The sequence below is a fragment of the Leptodactylus fuscus genome, chromosome 4, assembly GCF_031893055.1.
Source record: "Leptodactylus fuscus isolate aLepFus1 chromosome 4, aLepFus1.hap2, whole genome shotgun sequence".
NCBI classification, from domain to species: Eukaryota; Metazoa; Chordata; class Amphibia; order Anura; family Leptodactylidae; genus Leptodactylus; species Leptodactylus fuscus.
Window position 1 is genome coordinate 141,102,993 of NC_134268.1, and position 24,824 is coordinate 141,127,816.

The window sequence follows — 24,824 nt, forward strand, 5'->3', positions numbered from 1 at the left end:
GTGCCACTCCTTTCAGCTAAGAACAGGAAACTGAGGCTACAATTTGCACAAGTTCATCGAAATTGGACAATTGAAGATTGGAAAAATGTTGCCTGGTCTGATGAGTCTCGATTTCTGCTGCGACATTCGGATGGTAGGGTCAGAATTTGGCGTCAACAACATGAAAGCATGGATCCATCCTGCCTTGTATCAACGGTTCAGGCTGGTGGTGGTGGTGTCATGGTGTGGGGAATATTTTCTTGGCACTCTTTGGGCCCCTTGGTACCAATTGAGCATCGTTGCAACGCCAAAGCCTACCTGAGTATTGTTGCTGACCATGTCCATCCCTTTATGACCACAATGTACCCAACATCTGATGGCTACTTTCAGCAGGATAATGCGCCATGTCATAAAGCTGGAATCATCTCAGACTGGTTTCTTGAACATGACAATGAGTTCACTGTACTCCAATGGCCTCCACAGTCACCAGATCTCAATCCAATAAAGCATCTTTGGGATGTGGTGGAACGGGAGATTCGCATCATGGATGTGCAGCCGACAAATCTGCGGCAACTGTGTGATGCCATCATGTCAATATGGACCAAAATCTCTGAGGAATTCTTCCAGCACCTTGTTGAATCTATGCCACGAAGAATTGAGGCAGTTCTGAAGGCAAAAGGGGGTCCAACCCGTTACTAGCATGGTGTACCTAATAAAGTGGCCGGTGAGTGTATATTTAAAAAGATATAAATGTTTTGGTCTTGAGGCAATTAAAGTGAATGTATCACCAGTATTTTCTTTTTTTCCCCCATTCAGGCCTAATCAGGAGCGGGATGCCGCGATTAGATACCGATGCACTGCATCTGTATCCCATTGTTGCTAGCCGTGCGGAGAATTCACACGGCACAAACTGTTTCTGCTGTGTGAACGTACCCTTAACCCCTTCCCCGACATCCGCTGTACTATTAACTATGCTGGCCGCTCGGGAGCTGGGCGGCCGCCATAGACGTCAGGTGTCTATTGTTTTATACAGTGGACACCCAGCGCTAAAGCCTACGATAGGTACCTGCACCAATCGAAAGATTTAACCCCTCTGGTACCTCGGTCAAAGTTGACTGAGGCGCCATTTTTCCTGTGATCACTGTCACCCGGAGTAATCTCCGGGGCCGGCATCACATTGCTATGACAGCCGGGAGCCCTGTGAAGGCTCTCCGGCCTGTCATTCTATTTCTTCTATTGCAGGTTATGCTATGGAGCCTGCAACCGAAGAGCCAGTCTTTTGCAATGCATTAGAATTGTAATGCATTGCATTAATGATCTGACCCGCTGGGGTTCGAGACCCCTAAGAGGTCTAACAAATGCAAAAAAAAAAAAAAGTTTTAAAAAAATATATAAAAAGTATTAAAAATTCAAATCACTTCCCTTTCTCTAGAACACATATAAAAGTAGTTAAATACTGTGAAACACATACACATTATATATCCCTGTGTCCAAAAACGCCCGGTCTACAAATCTATAAGAATATTTTTCCTGTATGGTAAATGCCAAACTGCTATTTTTTCACTCTTTTGCCTCTGAGAAAAGTTTGAATAAAATGTGATCAAAGCAATAGTAATTCCCAAAAATGATATAACTGAAAAGTACACCTGGTCCCGCAAAAAAAGACTCCCTATAGATCCTGTACACAGAAGTATTAAAAAAAAAAAAAAAGGAAAAAAAAAAATTAACACCATTTGGAATTTTTGTTAAGGGGTTGAAATGTAAAGCAAACCATATAAATTTTGTGTCCCCAGAATCGTACCGAAACAGAATACAGGTGACGTCATATTTGCTGCACAGTGAACGCCATAAAAATGAAGCCCGTAAGAAAGTCACAAATGCACTTTTTCTTCAAATCCACCCCATTTTGAATTTTTTTTCAGCTTCCTAGTATATTGTACAGAACAATAAATGGTGGCATCATGAAGAACAATTTGTCCCGCAAACATTTAGACCTCATATGGCTCAGTGAGCCGAGAAATTAAAAAGTTATGGGGTTTGGAAGGGGGGGGGGGGGGGAGAGTCAAAAACAAAAATCAAAAAATGTAGTCGGAAGAAGAGGCGGAGAGAGGTTGTTCCAGACGAAGATACAGGCATCGCAGGAGATTTCTCTCGCAGCATTGGGACCGCCCCCAGTGCTGCAAGAGAACTTATTTGCATATAGAAGAAAACTGGGATTTCTACCGAATGGCAGCACAGAGAAGACATCTAATGGTAGGAGAAGAATAGCCTTTCTTAAGGCTATTCCTATGTGTTAGGGAGAATGTGATTCCAATAACTGGATCCCTTTAAGGACCAGGCCTCATTTTTCACAACTGACATATGTCAATTTATATGGCAATAACTTTGCTATATATAAATAAATAGAAGTTTTGCTATTAACATGAAAGAGATAAACATCATCATCAACCTTATTGTGGGTGACCCTCAGTGCGCATAGTTATGACAATAGAGGGTGATGCTCTTAGCCTCCAAGATGGAGACAACAAAGCAATATTTAAACACTACATGTACAAACATTTTATTTTATGAGACGCTGACAGGGAAAGTAGTGGAGGATGAGTACATTTTTACAAGATTCATCACATATAAGTATTAGATCTCATCCAAGGAAAGCTGAGTGAGACAGAAGTATCCTTGTGCTGAGGATATTTTGTGACTTCAGTTTCCCATTGTCATTTCCCTGAAATCCAAAGTCAGGTCGGTACTGAGGCAGTGACTCCTAGAAGTTTATCCTGGAATAGTGTTCGGGCTGTTAAATTCAGCCAACACACAGAAGTTTTACAGCTGAAGCTCTGTCACATGAACGCAGGATTAGAGATTGCGACTGAGGCCTGTTGGCATGCCGATGGACTTTTTGCAGATTTCATGAGAAATTATATTTTTTGCATATTGATCAGAGTGGTTGGCAGTAGACCACTGGTATAGGCACAAGTTAGTGAACAGCTGAGCGGGAGTTAAAAAGAGGACTGAAATGTTTGGGTGTAGAATTTATGACATGATAACCGCTTACCAGATTTTTCTGATTTCTCCTTCTGTTCTTGTAGCTGTTCACATTTAGAAGTTAATTGCTTGGCCCGTGCTCGAAGTTGAGAAACCTCTTCTTCCTTCATCATTAAAGTCTCATGCATCTGTCTCTTGGTCTCTGCAATGACCATTCCCTAGACAAGAGAGGAAAACTGCATAACAGAAGGCAAAATCTGACAAAAAAAAGGAGGAATGTACAAATCAATTGTTCTGTCCTTGCCTCTTCTAAGCAAAGACATGTCAGGAATTGAATGGTAATTTTATTTAAGGTTAAAAGGTGTTGTCCATTTTTGAAGTTATGTTTTTAACATGCTTTCTATATCAATTCCTCAGTTGTCTAGATCTCTGCATTCTGTCTTTGAATCGGTTTACTTCCAGTACAGAAAAATCAGTCCATGGTCATGTGACAGGTGCACAGCTCATTACTAGGCAGATGTCTAATTACTGTGCTGTGATTGTAACGAGCTGTGCACCTGTGTGTCCATCACATGACCATGGACTGAGTTTTATCCACTGTTAGAAAGCAAAATAAATGACAGCAAGCAGAGATGTAGAAAGTCACAAGAATCTGATACAGAAAGTATTGTTTACATGATTATTTTCTTAAACTGGACAATCCCTTTAAATCATTAAAGAGATATTGCCATATATGCAGGGACGTACCTAGCAAAGACTGGATCCTATAGCAATCGTTTGACCCTTCCCCCACATGGTATACTGCCCATTTACACACAACATAATAGCCCACAGTGGCCCCTTCACACAGCATAATGTCCCAATACGGTGTTCAGCGCAAATATAACAAAACATTTTGGGTTATTTATTAATTATGATTACTTATATAGCGCCATCATATTCCGCAGCGCTTTATAGACATTGAAAGTCACTGTCCCATATAGGGTTCACAATCCAAATTCCCTATTAGTATGTTTTTGCCGTGTGGAAGGAAACCGGAGTACCCGGAGGAAACCCACGCAAATACGGGGAGAACATACAAACTCCTTGCAGATGTTGTCCTGGGCAGGAATTGAACCCAGGACTCCAGCGCTACAAGGCTGCAGTGCTAACCACTGAGCCACCGTGCTGCCCACAAACTATAATCGTACTCTGGATCTTCAGACCCCAAAATAAAATGATTGGATTCCCAAGATAGGTGATCAAACAATAACCCGGGTTACTCACATCTCTGGTGCGACTCTCTGCTGTCTTTAGTGCTTTTGACCAATGTCATAGGCTTGACCTAAGTGGCGTCACTGAAGAGGCCCGGAGACAACAGGGAGTCGGACTAGAGCCCAGGAGAGTTGAGTAATACTGGTTATTATGTTTGATCACCTCCCCTGTGCCTCCATCACTGACGAAAAACTCTCCTCCCTAATCTCTAAATTCCACCTAACCTCCTGCGCACTTGACCCGATCCAGTCATACCTCATCCCCAAACTCACTGAAGTCATAACTCCAGCCCTAACCCATCTCTTCAACCTATCCCTAGCCAATGGATCCTTCCCCTCCGCCTTCAAACACGCCACAGACACATCTATACTTAACAAAACGTCCCTCGACCCGCCCTCTCCAGCCAACTATCGTCCCATCTCACTGCTCCCATACGCCTCAAAACTGCTTGAGCAACTCAGAACTCTCCTCCTATCTCTCGTCCAACCTGCTCTTTGACAGACTACAGTCAGGCTTCAGATCATACAAAGAGTAGTTTGTCCACAGCCACTGCAATCAATTATTTGTGTGTATATCGATGCAAGAATCCGCCCTCCGGACAGGGCATAAAGCAGTATTCACAATAAGAAGAAAGATCCAGCACCGAAAAATGACTGAATTAAAACATGGCTTTTATTCTAAATTGCTAAAAACACATAGCGTGAACACCAAAGTGCATAGAGAATATATGGGTATAAAAAATTTTTTTGTATATGTCATACCAGTCCACGAAGACAAAATAGAAACATCAGACGAGACCTACATAAAACATGGCTGCCGCTGACGCGTTTCGAGGTAGTGTAACCTCTTAGTCATAGCGATAGCAAACTAAACATGAACATTCCTTATATACTCAAAAACATCTGAACGTAATTAAACACAAATACATAACACATGAGACATATCACGTGAAAACACATGATAAACATTAAATGCAGGAAAGAAAAATAGGACTGGAATGCTAAATTCGCATAAATGTATATAAATACATCTGAACATATGTGTATAAATTATACCATAGAAAATTCATAGAAAAAAGAGTTAGCATATTTTGAAATAAATAAATAAATGACTGGCTTACCCTACGTTGAAGAATTGTTAATGTGTCCGTAGAACAAATTGTCGATATCATGATGACATACATAAAGGTAGAAGACTTGAGGTAAGTATATCAAAAAATCCCGCTGGATTATGTCCTAATTCACATACTGAAAATCTCCAGCCTGAGGGAACATATAACCGCATTGTACGGATGAAGACTACTAACCCGGAAATGAGAATACAATTCCGGGAAGCCGGTCATGTGAGTTATCACGTGATTGAAAAAGCTAGTACGTGTGTTGTTACCTAGACTACAGATGTAACAAATAGATTGAGGAAAACTCCTCAGGACACATGATGTGTCACATGATGAGGAATACTACGTGACATGGAGCCATATTTATAAAAAGTGTATCGAATGTCTACAGTGTAGAAATACTGTTGTTAAATTGTTACCAAAATTATATATCGCAAAGACAACACCAGAAAATTCTTGCACAACTAACATATAAACATTAAACAAAAATATACACGCTTGATTTAGCATGCAATGGAAGATCCGAACGGCCACAAATCACTATGTCAATGTGGCTGCAAAAACAGATCCAAATAAAATATAACCATATAAGTCAGGCTTCAGACCCCGGCACTCCACTGAAACTGCCCTAACCAAAGTCACTAACGACCTTCTGACCACCAAAGCCAAGCGCCATTACTCTGTCCTCCTCGTCCTTGACCTCTCCTCTGCCTTTGACACAGTTGACCACTCCCTCGTTAGAAATTCTCTCATCCCTTGGTATCTCAGACCTGGCCCTTTCCTGGATCTCCTCATATCTCACTGACCGCACATTCAGCATCTACCACTCGCACACCACCTCCTCACCGCGCCCACTCTCTGTAGGTGTCCCCCAGGGCTCCGTCCTAGGACCCCTCCTGTTTTCCATCTACACCCTTGGCCTGGGCCAACTCATAGAATCTCATGGTTTCCAGTACCATTGCTATGCCGATGACACCCAAATCTACATCTCTGGACCAGACATTACCTCTCTGCTGGCCAGACTTCCAAATTGTTTAATGGCTGTAGCCTCCTTCCTCTCCTCCCGCTTTCTCAAACTCAACATGGAGAAAACAGAGTTCATCATCTTTGCCCCACCCCCTATGGCCCCTCCACCTGACCCATCTATCAAAGTCAACGGAACCACACTTACCCCTGTCCCATGGGCCCGATGCCTTGGGGTAACCCTGGGCTCTGACCTATCCTTCAAGTCACACGTTCAAACCCTCAACACTTCCTGCCGCCTCCAATTCAAGAACATCCACCAAATCCGCTCCTTCCTCACCGCTGAAACAACTAAGACGCTCATCCAGGCCCTCAATCTCCCGCCTAGATTACTGCAACACCCTACTCCATAGACTTTCAGCTAACTCCCTCGCCCCCCTCCCCTCCAGTCCACCTTAAACTGCGCTGCTCGTTTAATTCACCTCACCTCTTCATCGGCTGCTCCCCTCTGCCAGTCCCTCCACTGGCTACCCATAGCCCAGCGAATTGAGTTCAAGCTACTAACGCTAACATACAAAGCCATCCACAATCTGTCCCCTCCATATATCTCTGAACTAATCTCCCGCTACCTGCCCACAAGTAACCTCAGATCCTCCAATGACCTCCTACTCCGCTTGCTCTGCTCTCATCCGCTCCTCACACAACCGTCTCCAAGATTTCTCCCGTGCATCTCCCATACTCTGGAACTCCCTACCAAGACACATCAGACTGACCCCCACAATCACAGGCTTCAAGAAGGCCCTGAAGACTCACCTATTCAGGAAGGCCTACAACCTCCAACAACACTATCACCACATCCCCATCTGAACAGTCTCTCGCCTCTCCTTCTGTCTCTACCCCCCTTCCCTCATAGATTGTAAGCACTCGCGGGCAGGGCCCTCTACCCCACTGTGCCAGTCGGTCATTGTTAGTATTATATCTGTTAGGATATTTTGTGTATTGTATGTAACCCCCAAATGTAAAGCACCATGGAATTAATAGTGCTAAATAAATAAACAATAATAATAATAATAATAATAGTATTATAGCAGCAGTTTCGTTTTGGTCCAAGTGAAACCGCCAGACAAATCTCCCAAGGTTCACCCAACAAATACCAAGCATTGCGGGCCTACTTACTGGCCTATTTGAGGGGGGGGGGGAGGGAAGAAGAAGCAGGGCCCCACCGCATCTACATTTATTACAAACATTGTGCCATTACAGACATGTAGGGGAGAACTGTAACACTCTTGCAGGTCCGAGCACTGGTCCCTAAAGTCATCAGGACAATGGGGCATTGAAACTCCTACTACATCCTTCCTGTGGGTTAAGTCCCAGTACACTTGCATGACTGGTGCTCTATTTACTGCTATGGGGCTGGTGAGAAGTGAATTGAGCACCAGTTACACAAGTATACATTGATGTGACACTTAGGGTATATATAATACGTGACTAGACTGAATAAAGATAAACTATGGCTACATAAAAACAAGCAGCCACTGAGGTCTGGTGCTAAGAGAGTAAACCAGAACCTTGGTCTGAACCCTGACAAAGCTGGATATTTACCTTATCTTGCTCCAGCTGTTCAACTAAATTCTTGGCATCTCTTAACTGGTTGATCAGCTTGGTCTTCTCACTGGTGTGAAGTTCCTGGAGTTTAATGACACAATACTTAAGACGCTGAGCACTTTCCCTTTTTGACATGTTTTCAAGCAAATTTTACAAGAACAATCTGTACTAGCTGCTTATATTTGAAGACATTATATATATATAAAGAAAAACAGGCTAACTGCAATGGATCAGAAAGAGTAATGGATCATAAAGAATACTTTATAATTTTCCTAATGCTACATATTCTTGAACTTTAAAAATTAAAAAAAAAAAAAAAAAAATTACATAATATATTAGCAACACAGTTTAAGGCATCTTGTTGAATGCATTGGCTTATTTATACTTGAATTTGTATTTACCAGCTAAAGATGTGCTAATGTAATACTGTCACAATTTTAAGAGTAGCTTGAAAACCTAGTGACTGCGTATACTAGGAGTGTAACTGAACTAAGATGGCTACAAACAGATAAGAACAGGATCAAGGATCTATTTTGCCCGTGTAAACCTTTATTTGGAAATAATGTCAAGTTCAAATATTTACTGATGTCCTTATGCTGAGGAGAGGTAAATTATGCCGACACCAGTTTTATCAGGCCTCTATAAAAAGGAAAATAAAAACTCACTGAAACACAAAATAAAGCATATCCAGATAGAAATGTTGGAATGCTGAAAAACTCTGCATGCATGTATGACTCATGCAGATATGAAAATGATTATAGGTGTGGTCACATTAGACTCTGGGTCTTGCCATAAGAGGGCACAAAAGTGCTTCCCTCAAAGCTCTATAAAAATGCTCTCAGAGGCTATTTTTGGTTAGTGCACCTATTGTTGAGAGATTGATAACTGCTAGACATTAGTTCTGCAATGCAATAAAATAAAATACAATAAAATACATCCTGCCAGTTCACAGAGTTTGTGAGGGTGCACATCATTAGACTGAAAAAATCAGAGTGGTCAATTCAACAACTTTTCTGCCATCACGGCTGATCCAGCTGTTGGGAGGTGGTGTTGCGTGAAGGCATGAATGCATAGTGAACAGCCTCTGCATGGCCCAGAGAGATCACCAGCACAAAGTATCATTTGATTCGCCAACAGGCACGAGCAGCTCCCACAGTTCTCTTTTCCAATAACCAATTATATGTCCAGCAGTTGACGGCCAACAACAGTTGTACTCGTTTTAACCCTTTCATTGCCAGGCACGTAGCTATACGTGCTCCCAAGGTGGCACTTCAGTAGCGGAGGATGTAGTTACTACGTCCTCCCTACTAATGCCGATATCTCTGGACTGCATCAACATATCTTGATGCTTTAAAATGCATTTTAAAGAAGAGACTCTCATCTTTAGAATGATACCAGGAACTTGATGATTTTACTTAGTTTTGGAGTGATTCACTGTTGAAAACACTATTTGGCATTGAGATCCAACTGCAGATCTCAATTCCCGACAGCGTTTCAACAGTGAATCGCTCCAAAACTGTACATCCAATCATCGAGTTCTTGATATTTTAAAGATGAGATTCTCCTCTTTAAAATGTAATTGAAAGCATCAAGATATGTTGATGCAGTCCAAAGATATAGAGCTCCAAAGTGCCCCCCCCCTCCTGTCTAAGCAAGCAATTCGCGATATTTAACAAGAAAGGAAGAGGGACACGAGCAGTTCAGCAGAGAGAGAGAGACAGAGAAACAATCTGACTCTCTGCATAACTTGTATGTGACAGCAGGAGGGGGGTGGCAGGGACTCTATTGTCCCTATTAAAGGGGTTGTCCCATCACAAGGATCCTATCTATACTGCTTGTTAATGTGGATGTAAGACTTTTCCTAAATACATTGCTTCAGCAGAACTCCTTTGTTTGTCCACTATCTTACTTTATTCAATTCTTTGTGGCCACAGCCCTGACCTAGCTGCTCATGAGTCAAATGATGTATCTGCTGCTCTCGGGGGGGGGGAAGAAGGAGGGGCTAAATGCAGGGAGCCAGCCTGTGTATCTAGCTATTCCTGTGTCTACACCACACATGTGACCTACCTCCCTGCTCTCAGATAGAGGAGAGGAGCTGCTTTCATTTCTTCTGTTCCACCAGTTATCAGGCTAGCTAATTCAATTGTGTTCATTATGGCAGAGACAGGCAGTTTCTGTATGTATCACAGAATGGAGTTGCTGCTGCTTGTACTTCATAGTCCAATATGGGTGGGCGGAGCCACATGCGAATTCAGGGGCGGAGATAAACGGCAGGTTGCATGTGAAACCTCGCCCACCAAATGATGCAAGAAACCAGGGAGAAAGAAGATTTTACAGAAGTAAAGACTGATGAGTATGTGAGGTGGGAATACCCCTTTAACCCTTCTCCTGCCAATCAGAGTATACTATACATTTGTCTCTGATTGTCACATACAGTTATAACGTAATTCCCCCCTGAGCTTTACTAGTTATACCTCCTGAACATAACCAGGAAGTTTATTGGCGCTGTGACCCAGACGTTTACCATTGTCCAGGTCGCAGCGCCAAAAAAAAAGTCACACCAAACACTTACACAACATATACATAAAGTCGCGAATAAAGTTTACATTTCACCCAATCCCTGTCCTGTCTATACCTGAGCTTTCTACAATAAAATACGTCTCTAGTGATATCCGTTACACACTAAAATAATAGTAATAACGATTATCACTAGAGATGAACGTATAGATTGCTAAAATTTTTATAGGGGGATGGAAAATAACATTTTTATGTAACGTCCTATTTAATTTGCATGCACAAAATGGCATGGCGCATTTCTGCAATTTTGGCGATTCTTTAACACCCGCCCCTGTAAATATATACATGTGTGGTACGTATGAACTCCTCACATATTGCAGTTTTATGTACAGTACATTATGTTTGCAGAAAGGGATTTCTTGAGCCGCACATTAGTGGCAAATTTGAATTTTTGCGCAATTTTTGCTAGCAATCTCTGTTTGCCGCAAAGTTGAATGAAGGTGCTTGTATATATAAACTATTACATTGTGTTTTTATATACGGTATGCTGTGTACTCTGAAAAAAGTTAGATTTTGGTATCACAGTCACAGTTTGGTAGGTGCAGTATAGCTTTTTTAACATATTAGTGAACAACAGCAAAATCCTGCTTGTCTTCTGTATTCGTGTTTTTGGGAGTCCGAGCTCTTGTTGTAGTTGATGTTTGCGGTACATATAGTATATATACACATTGTATACACCATAAGCTATTATTCTAAAAGTATTGTGTATATGAATCTGAGATTGAACATGAGTTTTAGGTGCAAATATGTGTTTTAGCGTATTTTTTCAAAAAATTATTTGTGTTGGTCGCAAAGTTGCATGAAGGTGGATGTGGCTATCGATGACCCATTAAGACATTTGTAATCTTCAGATTGTCTACTTTCAAAAAATATATAGGGTTTAGGGGTTCACTTATTTTTCATGGTGTGTAATCCCTACATTTTATAGGATGATACTTTTTTAACATTTCCAGCTTCAAAGCAGAATTTTGTTCCTTCCAGTTCTAGCGATTTTCTGAAGACACGTGCATGCGGGTTCAGGCCATAGTGATATGTATGAACTCTGCACATGTTGAACTCTTATTTTTAGGAGGTTTGGAGCATTTAATTTTTTGTTTGGTTTCCGCTTTTAACAACTAATATACATTTATTTGCATTTTTTCATAAAACATTCACTTTAAATCAAAATTGCACGAAGGTGCCTGTTCGTATAAAGTACCAAGTGCCATTCTGACAATGCTGCAGGTGTCTACTTTAAGAAAATATATAGGTATGGGGAGGTTGGATGCTTTTTTAATGTTGCAATTTAGGTTTGATTTGTCCATCTCAAAACTGTGAAAATTGCTCTGGCTACTGGAGGTGCAAAATTTACAGAGACCCTTGGCAGCGAAAAGGTTAAGTGATGCTGTGAATGAGTAAACTGGACTGCTACAGACTAGTACAGTATTGTATTACAATGATTCCAGGTTCTGTTTGGAATCCAATGACTATTGGGTTCAAGTATGGAGGCCTCGTGGTTAGCACTTCAATTTGGCCTTTGCTCTGGAGCAACACACTTTCCTAATTGCCAATGTGATGATCTGGGGAACAGTCACATACAGCAGCTGATCACCCTTAGTAGTGATACATTTGACACTAACAGTTCAATAATTTGTGCAGGTCACATGCTAATATGTCATAATTACATTCATAAATAAAAAGTGTCACTTCATTCCAACAACTCTTTCTTGAATTTTTGTGTCAATGAGTCAACATTTAACACATCACTATAAAAAAAAATAAACTACACTTTTTGAATTTCCAAAAGATTATAGAACAGAAAGTAGAACCAATAAGTAACAGAAAATAAGTACACACACCTTCACTTTTTCAAGCTCTTGGAGCCTTTCTTCCAGCTGATTTTGCAGCGCTTCTTTTTCACTGCTTAGCTGAGCGCATTTTTCTTTGTGTGACCGGATCATCTCCTTACATCTCTGAAGAAGGTTTTCTTGGCGTTTCACTCTTACTTGTAGAGCATCAATTGTTTTTCCGTTGTCCCCACTTCCATCTCATAAGAAAAAAAAAAAAAAAAAACCACAAACTTAAATCACACCTCACAATGAAGTAACTAATATAGGGCGGGTTCACACCTGCGCCTGGTCTCCACTTCAGCCAACCGGCGGGTTTCCATCTTCTGCCCCGAGAAACTGGATGGGACGGAAACCTGGCTTTCAGTTTTCAAACCCATTCACCCATGGGTTTGCAAAGGGACTGCCCGTGTGCGTCTTCTGCCTCTCCACGGCGAAACTTTTTTTTTTTTTTTTTTTTTTTTTTAACCCGGACACAAAGTCCTGCATGTCCAACTTTGTGTCTGGCTTTAAAAAACGGTTTAGCCACGGAGTGGCAGAAGACGCACACGGGCGGCCACTTTGCAAAACCATTCAGGTGAATGGAATTGAAAACTGACCGGCAGGTTTCCATCCCCTGTCCAGTTTCTCGGGGCAGAAGATGGAAACCCGTTGGATTGGCTAAAGCAGAGACCGGGCGCAGGTGTGTAACCACCCATAATGAGTAACATGAACAATATCATGATACATTCCCCCCCCCCAACATATAGTTTGTGCATCCTTTAGATTAAAAGCATATGAAAGGTAGTCATATATATGCTTTCTCATCCCTTCTGTGTTAAACGTACACATTTTGTAAGTACATATGCTTCTGAAATTACCAGCTGTGGGCATGCTGTCTGCTTCTCCTTCCTGTCCTGTGCTCTGATTTTCAAGCTCTGATGAAGTGACAGACGTCTCCGGTTCCACTTGTCCCTTTCCAAGTCGCTGTTTAAGTAAAGTTACCTAAACAAAGGAAACGTGCCCACATCTTAGGCAGCAGTATCACAGCTGTTATACACCTCACTGAAGGAACCATATACATACAGAGTGCCAAAAACTGTATCATGTGTTTACAGTAAAAGCCTTTAATGTTTTTTTTTTCTCCTGCACAGAACCGTATTGCTCATATGAATGCAGCCTTGATAATGTAAGAGTTATTTAATGTATTGTAAAGTGCAAGGTCATTATCCTCAACCATAAAACTTAGACTAGACAGTCTAAAGATGCACTAAATTTATCATCCAGCATGAGCCACTGTGATAAATATAGCACCAGTTATACTGTCTATTTATTAGTGTGTGTGCCGATGTGTTATATTTCATCACTTCATAAATTCACTGCTAAAGAAACAATGACTGACAATAATCCTTTGAGGTACCGAGTATTTCAAAGCGCTATACTTGCACTCAGTTGATCACTTCTAGTTAAACTTATACATATATAAATACATAAAATGTATTTAATTAACCCTTCCCGACATCCGCTGTAATAGTGCATTGGTAAAGAACTAAATGAACTAGTCAGAACCAGGCAGAGTCCACCAGAAGATCAAAAAGACAGAGGGTTACAAGGCATTAACTTAGGGCAAAACCCAAAAACAAACTCAGCTACACTGAGCCATTGTGATTTATGGTAAAAACCCAACATGGTCCTAAACATCTGAGGAACAATCATCTGGAACAGGCAGGTAGACTGAGAATTAAACTAACTAAAAGGTTATCCACTCACATAGTGCAAACCCATAAATGGCCAGAAACATCTAGCAATAATCCCATCCCCCTAGATCCTAGGGATCCATTGATGCTGGAGGGTGCAAGACCACAAAACCCTTAGGTGTTAAATTCAAGGTCTATTATCGTAAGCCCAAAAAGTTACAGAACAGAAAATCCGAACACTCCTACCCAGGCTGACCAAAATGCAAATTGAGTCCTGAGAAAGAGGAGAGCAAACAAAAAAAAAAAAAAAAACAACACACACTCTCCCAAGAAAAATGGGAAAAGGATGTAATGTTAACAATGAAGGAGAATCTTCCTGTACCATCAGCATACAAAAAAGGATAAACCCAAAGGGGCTATGAAACCCTCTTACCCAACCAGATACCAGGGTGATGTTACTAGCCTTTGCGCAGTGTCCTGCTTCCATCTTGTGGTTTGCACCTGTCTCCCACAGCTTATTCTGACCAGGGAGCAGGAGTTCACCTTGCCTCCTCCACCATGGGATACCCCCAGCAGAGCCCCACTGCTGGGGGAGCTGGAGCCCACCCCAGGCTCACAGAAGGATGGATACAGGGGGAAGAAGGAGGAGAGCATGCTTTAGCAGCAGTTCTCCAATTAAGTCTTACTCCACCTCTGGAAACCCAGTATCCTCAAATAAGTTCCCACAATCCCCTGAAAAAACTCCAAACATCTTCCCTCTGTGGGTCAGGAAGCAGAACACAAGAGGTGGGGCCACGTTGTTTTCTGTTCAAGGGAGGAGGTGATTGTACCCTCCTTTTATGATCTACTCCGGCAATGGCTTCAAAAACTGCAATAAAACGCTGCATCAAACTGACATATGTGCAAGCAGCCTTGGTGTGATGTAGGAGGCAATTACCTGAGTTTGCAACACACTAATTAACTGGTCTTTCTCCTCCAGAGATGCGTCAAATTCTTCCTGCAAGTGCTTCTTGGCCTGCTGATCCATCTGAAGTTCCTAATGGAAATTATTAACAGGGAAAGTGTTCTTATGAATCTTTTCAGTTCCGTCGTAGTGTCAAGTAAATTGCCTATATAGGGCATGTGTCACTATTGAATTGCTTAGATTATAATAGCTATAAGCCAAATACATATTACACTTGGCCAAAGAAAACTTTGACATTCTTTACTGAATATGAATATGGGTAAAAAATATGCAAATCTATTCTCCTGGATGGAATTAGGAGAACAGAGTACACTCTGTACACCACCCTTTAATGGATATAGCACTGCTAGTACTACAGCGCACTATTGTGAGGAAAATATATATATATATATATATATATATATATATATATATATATATATATATATATATATATATATCTCACTTCATATTTGGACCGAGTTCTTAGCTTTCAGAAATATTTGCCTAGGTCATGATGTAAAGCGCTTCCTACACAACTATGACTGTTTTATGTATGTTAGTCCGGGTTCATGGCTAAAGCACAGCACTCTTCTGGTTTTAAAAAAAAAATAATTAATATATATATATATATATATATATATATATATATATATATATATATATATATATATATATATATATATATATATTAAAGATAGAGGGACAAATCTTACCTCACGCAGTTCTCCAATTCTCCTTAAAGCCTTATCCTGGCTCTGGCTCAAAATTGACTGAAAAGAATGATAAAACCACAAAAATAAGTAAAGTAAAGGTAACAGGACCCATTACTGACAGAGGATTCCTAGGTTTTAATATAGTTATAGACATGAGAAGTCACTTAGGTGATGATCAATTGCTCAATGATAACTTTTGGTCACATACAAACAGACTTCATGAAAACTCAACGCAGAAAAGCAAGGGCCATATACGTGCTGTTTAGTAATATTCAATCAGCTGATGGCTGCATAGACTGAAGATTATATAACTATAGACCAATAAATTCATCAAAGCAGATCACTTAGTAACAGATTGCCTGGCGATTGGTCTGCTTGACAAAAAACATGATCAATCAATTGAACAAGCCAGATTTCTGGCATTTTCGCTCAATTGTTGACATTCAATAATGGAATCTAAGATTCAGTCCCAATGGTCTGAAATGTGATGCCATGTTATGATGTATTTATTCTAGGCTACTCTACAAGCTGTAAATCACAGATTTCGATAAACCACCTTCCCATAATTTGTATACTCTGTAGCTGTAGCCTAGATCCAGTGCCCTCGTCCACTCCAGTCTCCAACATCTAAACCAAGTATTATCCCACCATGTATTGGCAAGTGAGGTCATATCTAGAGTTTTATTCTAGTCTTATATCATCATGTTAAGCTCTCATAACACTTTACAGGCAGACTAAAGCTTACCTGTAGTTTTTCTTTGTCCCTCTGAGTCGTTCTGTATGCCGTGACCAACTTTAATACCAAGAAAGAACATAAATCAGATGCAAAAGAGTTAGATGCTTCAGTTCATTGACAAAACAACATGTGACATATGTAACAGGATTACAGCCATTTCCCCCATTCTGCTCTAAATTATGACCTCCTGAATCATTGTGGATTAAATGACATCACGTCTGGTGTCATTGACCATAGAGACCAGTCTCCTAATAACGGAATTGTTGTGGTCAAAGACAGATCTTAAAGGCGTTCCATGGCAAAAAATAGATGATCTATTGTTAAGATAGGTCAACAGTATCAGATTGGTGAAGGTCCAAAAGCCTGAACCGGCAACGATTAGCTGTTCTCAGCTGTTGTTATGCAGTAAACACAGAAGGAAGTACACAACTTTGTTCTGCGATTCATGATCAGACCAGGTTACTGCAGATCAGTTCCCATTCATTTGAAAAGGAGATAAGCTGCAGTGACCAGGACTGTGGAGTCGGTAGGCCAAACCACTACAAATGTCCACTTACAATAATGTGCAAGCGGCCATTTTCTCGTGGCCTGTGGGCATGCGCAGTCTCCTCTGCCCTAGGCCTAGAAGTTACAAGCCACCGCCGGAAAAAGAGGAAGAGGACGCTCCTGACGAAGATGGAGGCGGCGCTGGAGAGAGTTCTCTTGCAGCATTGGGGTCGACCCGTGTAGTTTGAGAGCTGGGGCCCGCCCCCAGTGCTGCAAGAGAGCTAATTTGCTTACTGAGAAAAACCGGGATTGTAGGCCAACAGCGGCGCAGAGAAGGCAACAAAAGGTACGAGAAGAATAGCCTTTCTTAAAGTTATTCCGACGTACCTAGACAAAATTGTGTCTGAGTGATAGGATCCCTTTAAGCCAGGAAACTGGAGTAAAAACTTTCCATTAGTGACTTGGAAGAGAACATGACAGGAAGGCTTCACTGACAAAGCCAACAGTATCAGACTGTTGGGTTCCAATTGACTGAGTGTTGCAGCCCATTCAAACACCCGACAGCAACAACATCTTCTTCACGGTTACATAAACAATACCACTCAGGTTTTCTTCTGTGCTTGTGGTAAGGTTATACATCAAAATTACTGTATAACAATACCACAGCACTCAAAGGTGCTGAAAATGCTTCACAAGTGAGTTTTGTTGCAGAACTAAGCAATTAATAGATTGTGGAAAAGTAGTGAACAGAGAATTTTCATGATGCTTCAGCCAACAATGACCTTTTCCATAGTGTCAGTAGGTGAAATCAGAGGAGATATGGCGAGCGGCGTGTAGCACTAAGAGATGTAGTGCTTTCACAAAATATTTATATACACTTTGGTATATATGCATTTCTTTCAAGGAGTTTACACTAATTTTTTTTTTCTTTTTAATAAGTGCCTAGTTCTGCAAAAGTAGAATCCTGGATTGATTTTGGTTCTCTAATTTTTTCTACATTTATGGTAGCACTAAATGCTTTTAGCAACTGATCTGTGTATTCTGAAGAGAACAAAGAACACCCATATTTAATTGTATCCTCCGAAAAAGAATCTGAGGAAGGGGCTTCTTCAGAAGAGTCCTTTACTTCTAGTAACAACCCCTCCTCTAGGTCTGAATGAACAGGATAAGATGCAAAAATTGTCAATGGAAATTCAGATCTATTAAAGGGAGTTTGTAGCCAGGAAAATCAGTATCAATCTAATGACAGTAAGTTGTAGGGCTATTTTGCAGATGAATAAAATGCTTATTTTCATGAAAATGAGGTGATATGCAGAATAAAAAAAATACATTTTGTGAAAGTGTAGAAACAGCCCTAAAAGGTATTATCAGTTTGATAATGAAAAAATATTAGAGTAATAGTGTATCCACTTACATGTCCTGAAGATGAAGCTGTTATCTTTACATTCATACTATGGGGGAATTGTAGGGGCCTCTGCAACTTTTGCTGTAACCTTCTTCCAACATCATGATAAGTATTACAGGAAGGAGGGCTTACACCTACTGCAGTCCTTATGGAGATGGGTCCCTGCTACAGCTACATAGGTATTGGATAGACAGACAGTGAGTAACACACCCTACCCTACTTTAGTCTATCTAAATAGACCTTCCAGCGCTAAAGAAGAGTTCTTTCCGCCCCCAGTTGCCACCAGAGCTTTCAGCCGGCCTGACAACAGAAACAATAGGCAAGCACACACTTGTGTGGACGCCATACCCTCCCCAGAGAGTTCAGTCATGGCCGACCAGGAAGCATAGACCATAACTGTGTTACCCTACTTCAGGGTAAGGCTCCTCATTCAGGAGGAGCCCAATATGGAGGGGGAAGGTCAGTACTGACACAGCTGCTCCTATCGGGAGACTCACTTTGCCAGACCCCTTCAGGGGCCTGAATAGATAAGGAATAAAACTAAATAGTAAAATAATACATAAAACCAATTCAGAGAGAGACCCTGAACCTGTCTCCTACCCTCAAGGACAGGACACCACACTGAGGACTAGAGGAAGTCCAAAAAGTTTTTAAAGGTTTCCTTCCTTGGAGGCAGATCCTCCACTCTCTGTGGGTGCTGTCATGGTAAAGGAGGAAAGTGTCTTTTTACTACTTTTCCACATGATATGAATTGTGGAGTTCTGCAGTGAAACTCACTTTTTGAACATTTCCTACACTCTTGAGTGCTGTGGCATCTACAGCTTCACTGTTCATAAAGTCCAACTACCAGTAAACCATTTTAAAATCAGCAGTACAGGGAACTGCAGCTTCATCACATTCAAGTTGACAATGCTTATGCAGACAAGCTGATATAAGCAATAAAGATGCCACAGTATCACCCCAATAAACAGAGGATCGCGGGTGGTGCAAACAGAAAAAAAAAAAAAAAAAAAAAAAAAACCAGCATGGAAGTTACTGATGTGCTTTGGCCACAATTTTCAACCTCTGAAATGCACTCTGAGGACAGACATACAAGAAAGAGACGGGATAAGGAATGAACACACAGCCTGCACAGATCTGTATTTAGGGAACAGTAACTTAATATTAACCTGCTGTAACTTGCAAATAGAATGAGGCATGCTACAAATAGCACAAGAATCAGTTGGATCACATACAACAGGAAAAGAAATTCCAGATTGTAACATTCTGATTTACTTTACAAAACCATTATGTAATTGCTTACAACAACAAAAAAATTCACACGCACGCAAAAAAAATGATACACAAACATATAGCTGAAAATGTATTTTTTGTGTTACAATCAGATTCTAAATATGAAAAAGAAGCCACAATGAATTCTATAATGCTACTGATATATGAAAGATTTTTACTGTCCCTTTGGACAGAAGGAAGTCTGCCAAAAACAACAGCCTACATCCTACTAAAAGTCTTCTAAGGCCACAGTCCTAAAAGTCTCATACGGGAATGTAACTATTGCAGGCTATCACAGTTCTGTAACAGAGCACTTCACAATGAACAGCCATTAGCAACATTCTCCGTATAGGAGTCTGTAGGATCCACAGTTAGACACGTATTTTAATACCATTTGTTAGCAAGTGACATACCTCAGAATATTTTCCACGGTAGTTGCCCAAGCTCTTTTCCATCCTATGTAGTCGATGAAAGAGTTGTTCTTTACTAAGTCCTTCATGACTACCCAGAGAATCTTCTGCTTCACTTTCAATATCTGAAGGAGGATCGAACACAGGCCCAGAACCATCTCCATCAATCCGATTTAGTGATTCACGTGAACTGCTTCTCACAAGTGATTCTTTGGATGGAGATCGGAACAATGTTTCTTTTACTGGGCTCCGAAATAATGACTCCATTGAAGGGACACGGAGTTGAAGCTTTTGTGCAAAAGACTGGGGCTCATTCTTCTGCAATAATGAACATTTAACGCCATCAGATAGGTCCTATTCATAAAACTGGAATAAACACAGCTGTGTGCACAATTTAATAGTTTATATATAATCCCCATAAAAAGATAACTAGTTGCAATTGGAAACAGTTTATAAATTTATCAGACAAAAACAGGGGTAGAGCTTTTTTCCAAGCTATAACAATTTCAGTTTCCTAATATAAAGAAGACATTTTCCCAGAGTACAAATCTCAAGATGACGCTCTGTGTGCGGACACGGAGGAATACTGGGAGAATTCAGCCCTGAAACCTGGAAGGCTATATTCATATAACCCTGCCGATTCTATATACAGCTTACCTGACTGGAGATCAGATCACTGCCATTCATGTTGTCTGCAGACCTTGACACATTCTGGTCAAAAATAATTAAAAGCAAATATTTATACATGTGACATTTGGGGGTTACCTGGAATTATTAGTCATTTTAAAGATCCATCAAAAATTAGAGGCTGTTAGACTTATAAAACCAAAATGATGTTATCCTTCAGGAAGTTTAATGCAAAATGCATACAGGACAATGCAGGATGCAAAATACATACAATGTATGCACGAGATCTCTTCTAGAGAAGATATACACTGATATATGTTAACAATAGCGCTTAAAAGGTAACCAGTATATGCAGCAGTGCTACTAAAGCAGATTAATTTCCATTTTTTTGGGAGATTATTCATTAAAACGCTATATATGTTAAGCATTGGGCATTAATTGACAACTATCTCTGCATGCAACCTCATACAGGGAGGGATGCCAGTCATTGTATATGACCGCCCACTGGACTCATCAATTTCTACTCATAAGTAGAAATTAATAAATGACACATTGTACTGAATAATTTCCCTCAATATTACACATCAACCTTTAGTTTCTCCTGCTCTCTGATAGACTGTCAGTTCAATGTGACAGGTTTGCTCTACAGAAATGTAGGACATTTTAAAGGAAGGGTTAAAAAATAAACAGTTCTGTATACACAAATGCACAAACTTCCACCACTATAACCTAAACTACTGGGTAAATAGCACGAAGCATATGAGCATATGTTTTTATATTCATATTTTGTCCCCAAAAGAGATACATTTATATGGACACGCTACGTTACCCGTTTCATTAAAATTAACAATTCCCTTTCACCCATGCAATAACCTTATTAGTGTGTGAAAATACAAATTACAGAATTCATTATTGAAGAAAATTAGAGCGTTAGCTCAGCAATACAGCTGAAGTCAGTCTGCCTTGTGATCTGGGATTACGCTAAATTTTGATAGTTGGGAATTGAGATCTGCATTGGGATCGCAATGCCGAATAGTGTTTTCACCAGTGAATCGCTATCATGATGAACTTTGTATCATTTTAAAGATGAGATTCTCTTCTTTAAAATGAATCCAAGAATATTTATAGCCCTAACCAATCCTGAGGTATCAGTAGTAGTAAGGACAGAAGTGGCACCCTGGGAGGATGTATAAATACATGAGTGGCAGGGCTAAAAATATATATATATATATATATATATATATATATATATATATATATATATATATATATATATATATTCATATTACCCACAACACATAAATTAAGGGGTTTTCAGAGATTATCAAAAATTTGGCCAAGGGGAGAATGCTACTGAATAAAAATCTCAATACTCACCTGATAAAGGCGGGTAGGGGTTTAACTATATTGTTGTGATGCTGTGCCCTATGTTGTGGCCGATAAGGCACATCATCACTACAGGAAAAAAAAAACTGATGTAATGTGCTGTCTGAAAGGTAAGGTCACCCCCAGAAATTTCATAAAAAATTAGGACAACATGGGATTTTGTTGATCTTATGAGATCAAGAAAACGTCTTGCAAAGAGTTTTCACATAAATTCTCACAAACTTTTAGAAGGGGATCCAATCATATCTTTGGCACAAATTAGAAGGCTCACGAGTGGCGTTATTACGTAGCCATGTGCATGAGCCGTAAGAATTTGTAAAAAATACATATCAGCGCAAAGACCACAAATGAACTCTGGGTGTTAATACCGCAGGTTAGAAGCAATGGCCTCATCCAGAAACAATTACAATGATGCATTTGCCTGTTAACACAAATGAAGTTAAAATGTTATATTAAAACCCAACATAAAAGCAGTCAGAAACCGTATTTAGTGCAGGTTACTAATACAAAGCAATAAGGAATTACTACTGGAGGGGTCTAGAAGCAGATCTAGAGTAATTCCACTTCCTGAAAGGAATGGGTGGACTCACCACACTGCCACTCAAGGGTCTAGACCGTTTGGAGTGGTCCAGAGCAAAAATAGTGTATTCAGAAAGTAAAGCAGGCTCTGCTATCATCCCGGCCAGCAGCTGTGCCATACAACACAATGGAATGAGGAGACAGATTAGCAGAATATTTCTTTCACATTACTTTGCATACTCTATGTAGTATTTCAATTTACCAGAAATAATTTTTAAAGAGTGGCTACATTTACATAACCCCACCGCAGTCATGGGGTTAATATGCTAATTAGTGAGGTAAAAGTGGGCATTCATCTCTCCCCAAAATTGTTTTCAGCTGAAATAATGTATGGTTAAGACTTCATAAAAAAATAACAGACAAGTGCTTTTAGCATATGATAGGAAACTATACATAACTTTAAGGGAATTTTAATGTAATATTTCCTTATTGTTTAACCCATTCCCCAACATCCCTTGTAATAGTACTAATAAGGCTGCAAACACTTCCCCGGGTGCGCCTATGGCTGAAGGTGCCAGGCTCACCATGCAATTCACCAGCTCACACTGTACCCTCCTGCACTTCACAAGCAACTGTCCTGCTCTTTAAGTATGCTGCCATCTAATGCTGCGGATTTAGAGTAAGGGATTCTTTATTTCAACTAAAAACTGCTTTATATGCCTATGCAAAACAGTAAGGGTATGTTCACACTTAGTTTTTTTTTGCAGGCAGATTTGGATGCGGAATCTGCCTCAAAAGTCTACTGCAAAAACGCCTCCCTTTTATTTCAATGGGAGTCACTCGCAGTTTTTTTCAGCTAGTGAAAAAAAACACGCGACATGCCCCATCTTCACGCGGATTCCACAGCTGAGTCAGCCACAGCGTCCGAGGCTTGAGACACACTCCTGCTTAGGCTCTTTCACTTGGGCCTAATCAGGAGCGGGATGTCGATGCACTGTGTCAGTGTCCCGTCCCCTAGCTGTGCAAAAAAGCCACATGGCGGAAAAGGTTTCCACCATGTGAACTTATCCTAAGAGTGCATTGGGGAGTGTTCTGGGGTGGCTGAGTATTGCAATAAGTACTTTCTCTGGCTTATTACCCTTTTGTGGCAATACTAACATAAACAGAGCTTTCATCCGCCTCCTCACGAGCAAGAGGAAGAGGAAGATCTTACTGCGATTCTCAGCCATCCCAGAAACTGCCTTTAAACACTGTGGGACCTGCAAAAACTAGAAAAACTGTAAAACAAAGCCCTGAGATTTTAGGCATGGTTTAATAAATAAATACAGTAATAAAAAATTACATTCCATATTAAAGAGGTTATTATCAAACGCGTAGATGGAGAGTGTGACCGATGCTACCACTTATGATTGCTAAATCAGCTTTACAGTTGTGTTTCAGCTTCATTTTGTAGGCTCTGTTCATTCATGGGCACCAAAAAGATAAATAGACATTCTAGTCAGTATCCTACCAATATCAGTGGTGCATAATCCTCAGTAGATAGGTTCAATTATTGTCATGTTCCTTTAAACACTCATAAGATAAATATGTAATATAAGTGAGCACCTAACAAATACAAAAAAAAAAAACAAGAAAAGGTTATAAAACAGACCTCTTTGTCTGGAGTAACCGTGCTGTCATCTAGCTGATCTGTCACCGAAGATGTACGACTCCGGTTCCCAGATGCTGACACTCTTGAAGGCCCCTAAGAAAGAAAAGACTGGTTTTGATACAGCTTTTACAAATACCAGTAGGTACGTAAAGATGTTTAAGGAAGACATTTTGATGACTTATTATTTGTTGTAGCCAAAAGCCTTTTCCCCCCATATGACAATTTGTGTCTCCTTCGCAGAGATATTCATTTATCGCACAACATGCAAATGAGCAGATTGGAGAACCGTGGGCAGCTGTGTTATTGTATTGACGCCAGTGAATTAGGGGAGTATAGAATTCTGGAGCAACAGAGCTGCCCTTAGTGCTCCAGACTGCTCATTTACATATTCAGAAGTACAGAATATCTCCGCAACAGAAGTATGAATTTTAATGGAGGAAAATGTGTTACATTTAGCCAGACCTATCTAACTGGTTTAAATGCTATTTATAGACTCCCTTTAAGCCTCAAGAAGACAAGGAGGAATGCTTCCCAACTGAAAAAAAAAAAGTAATCTTCTTGTAGATTTCAGTGTGCAGAATGCGCTCATGACAATTGGGTCGTTTTACACCCCAGTTTGAATGAAGTTGCAGATTGGAATTTCACAACACCAGTCTATTCATTCCAGTAGAAACTGTCAGAGACAGTCTCTTAT

The 24,824-nt window shown here is 40.4% G+C and overlaps 1 protein-coding gene across 2 annotated transcripts in view; it reads right to left on the reverse strand.

The window, feature by feature from the left end:
- Window positions 1-24,824, reverse strand: part of GOLGA4 (golgin A4) — a 62,464-nt gene that overhangs the window by 35,612 nt on the left and 2,028 nt on the right. For both annotated transcript variants that reach the window (XR_012715466.1, XM_075271069.1), the window contains exons 2-12: window positions 24,131-24,223; window positions 22,551-22,649; window positions 20,605-20,658; window positions 19,951-20,265; window positions 16,384-16,431; window positions 15,639-15,695; window positions 14,917-15,015; window positions 13,164-13,287; window positions 12,316-12,503; window positions 7,898-7,981; window positions 3,032-3,179 (exon numbers count right to left, since the gene is read on the reverse strand). Coding sequence is in view for 1 of the 2 variants with exons in the window: in XM_075271069.1 (XP_075127170.1) it covers window positions 3,032-3,179; window positions 7,898-7,981; window positions 12,316-12,503; window positions 13,164-13,287; window positions 14,917-15,015; window positions 15,639-15,695; window positions 16,384-16,431; window positions 19,951-20,265; window positions 20,605-20,658; window positions 22,551-22,649; window positions 24,131-24,223 (1,309 nt within the window). In the remaining variant the exon portion in view is untranslated. The remainder of the gene's footprint in view (window positions 1-3,031; window positions 3,180-7,897; window positions 7,982-12,315; window positions 12,504-13,163; window positions 13,288-14,916; window positions 15,016-15,638; window positions 15,696-16,383; window positions 16,432-19,950; window positions 20,266-20,604; window positions 20,659-22,550; window positions 22,650-24,130; window positions 24,224-24,824) is intronic.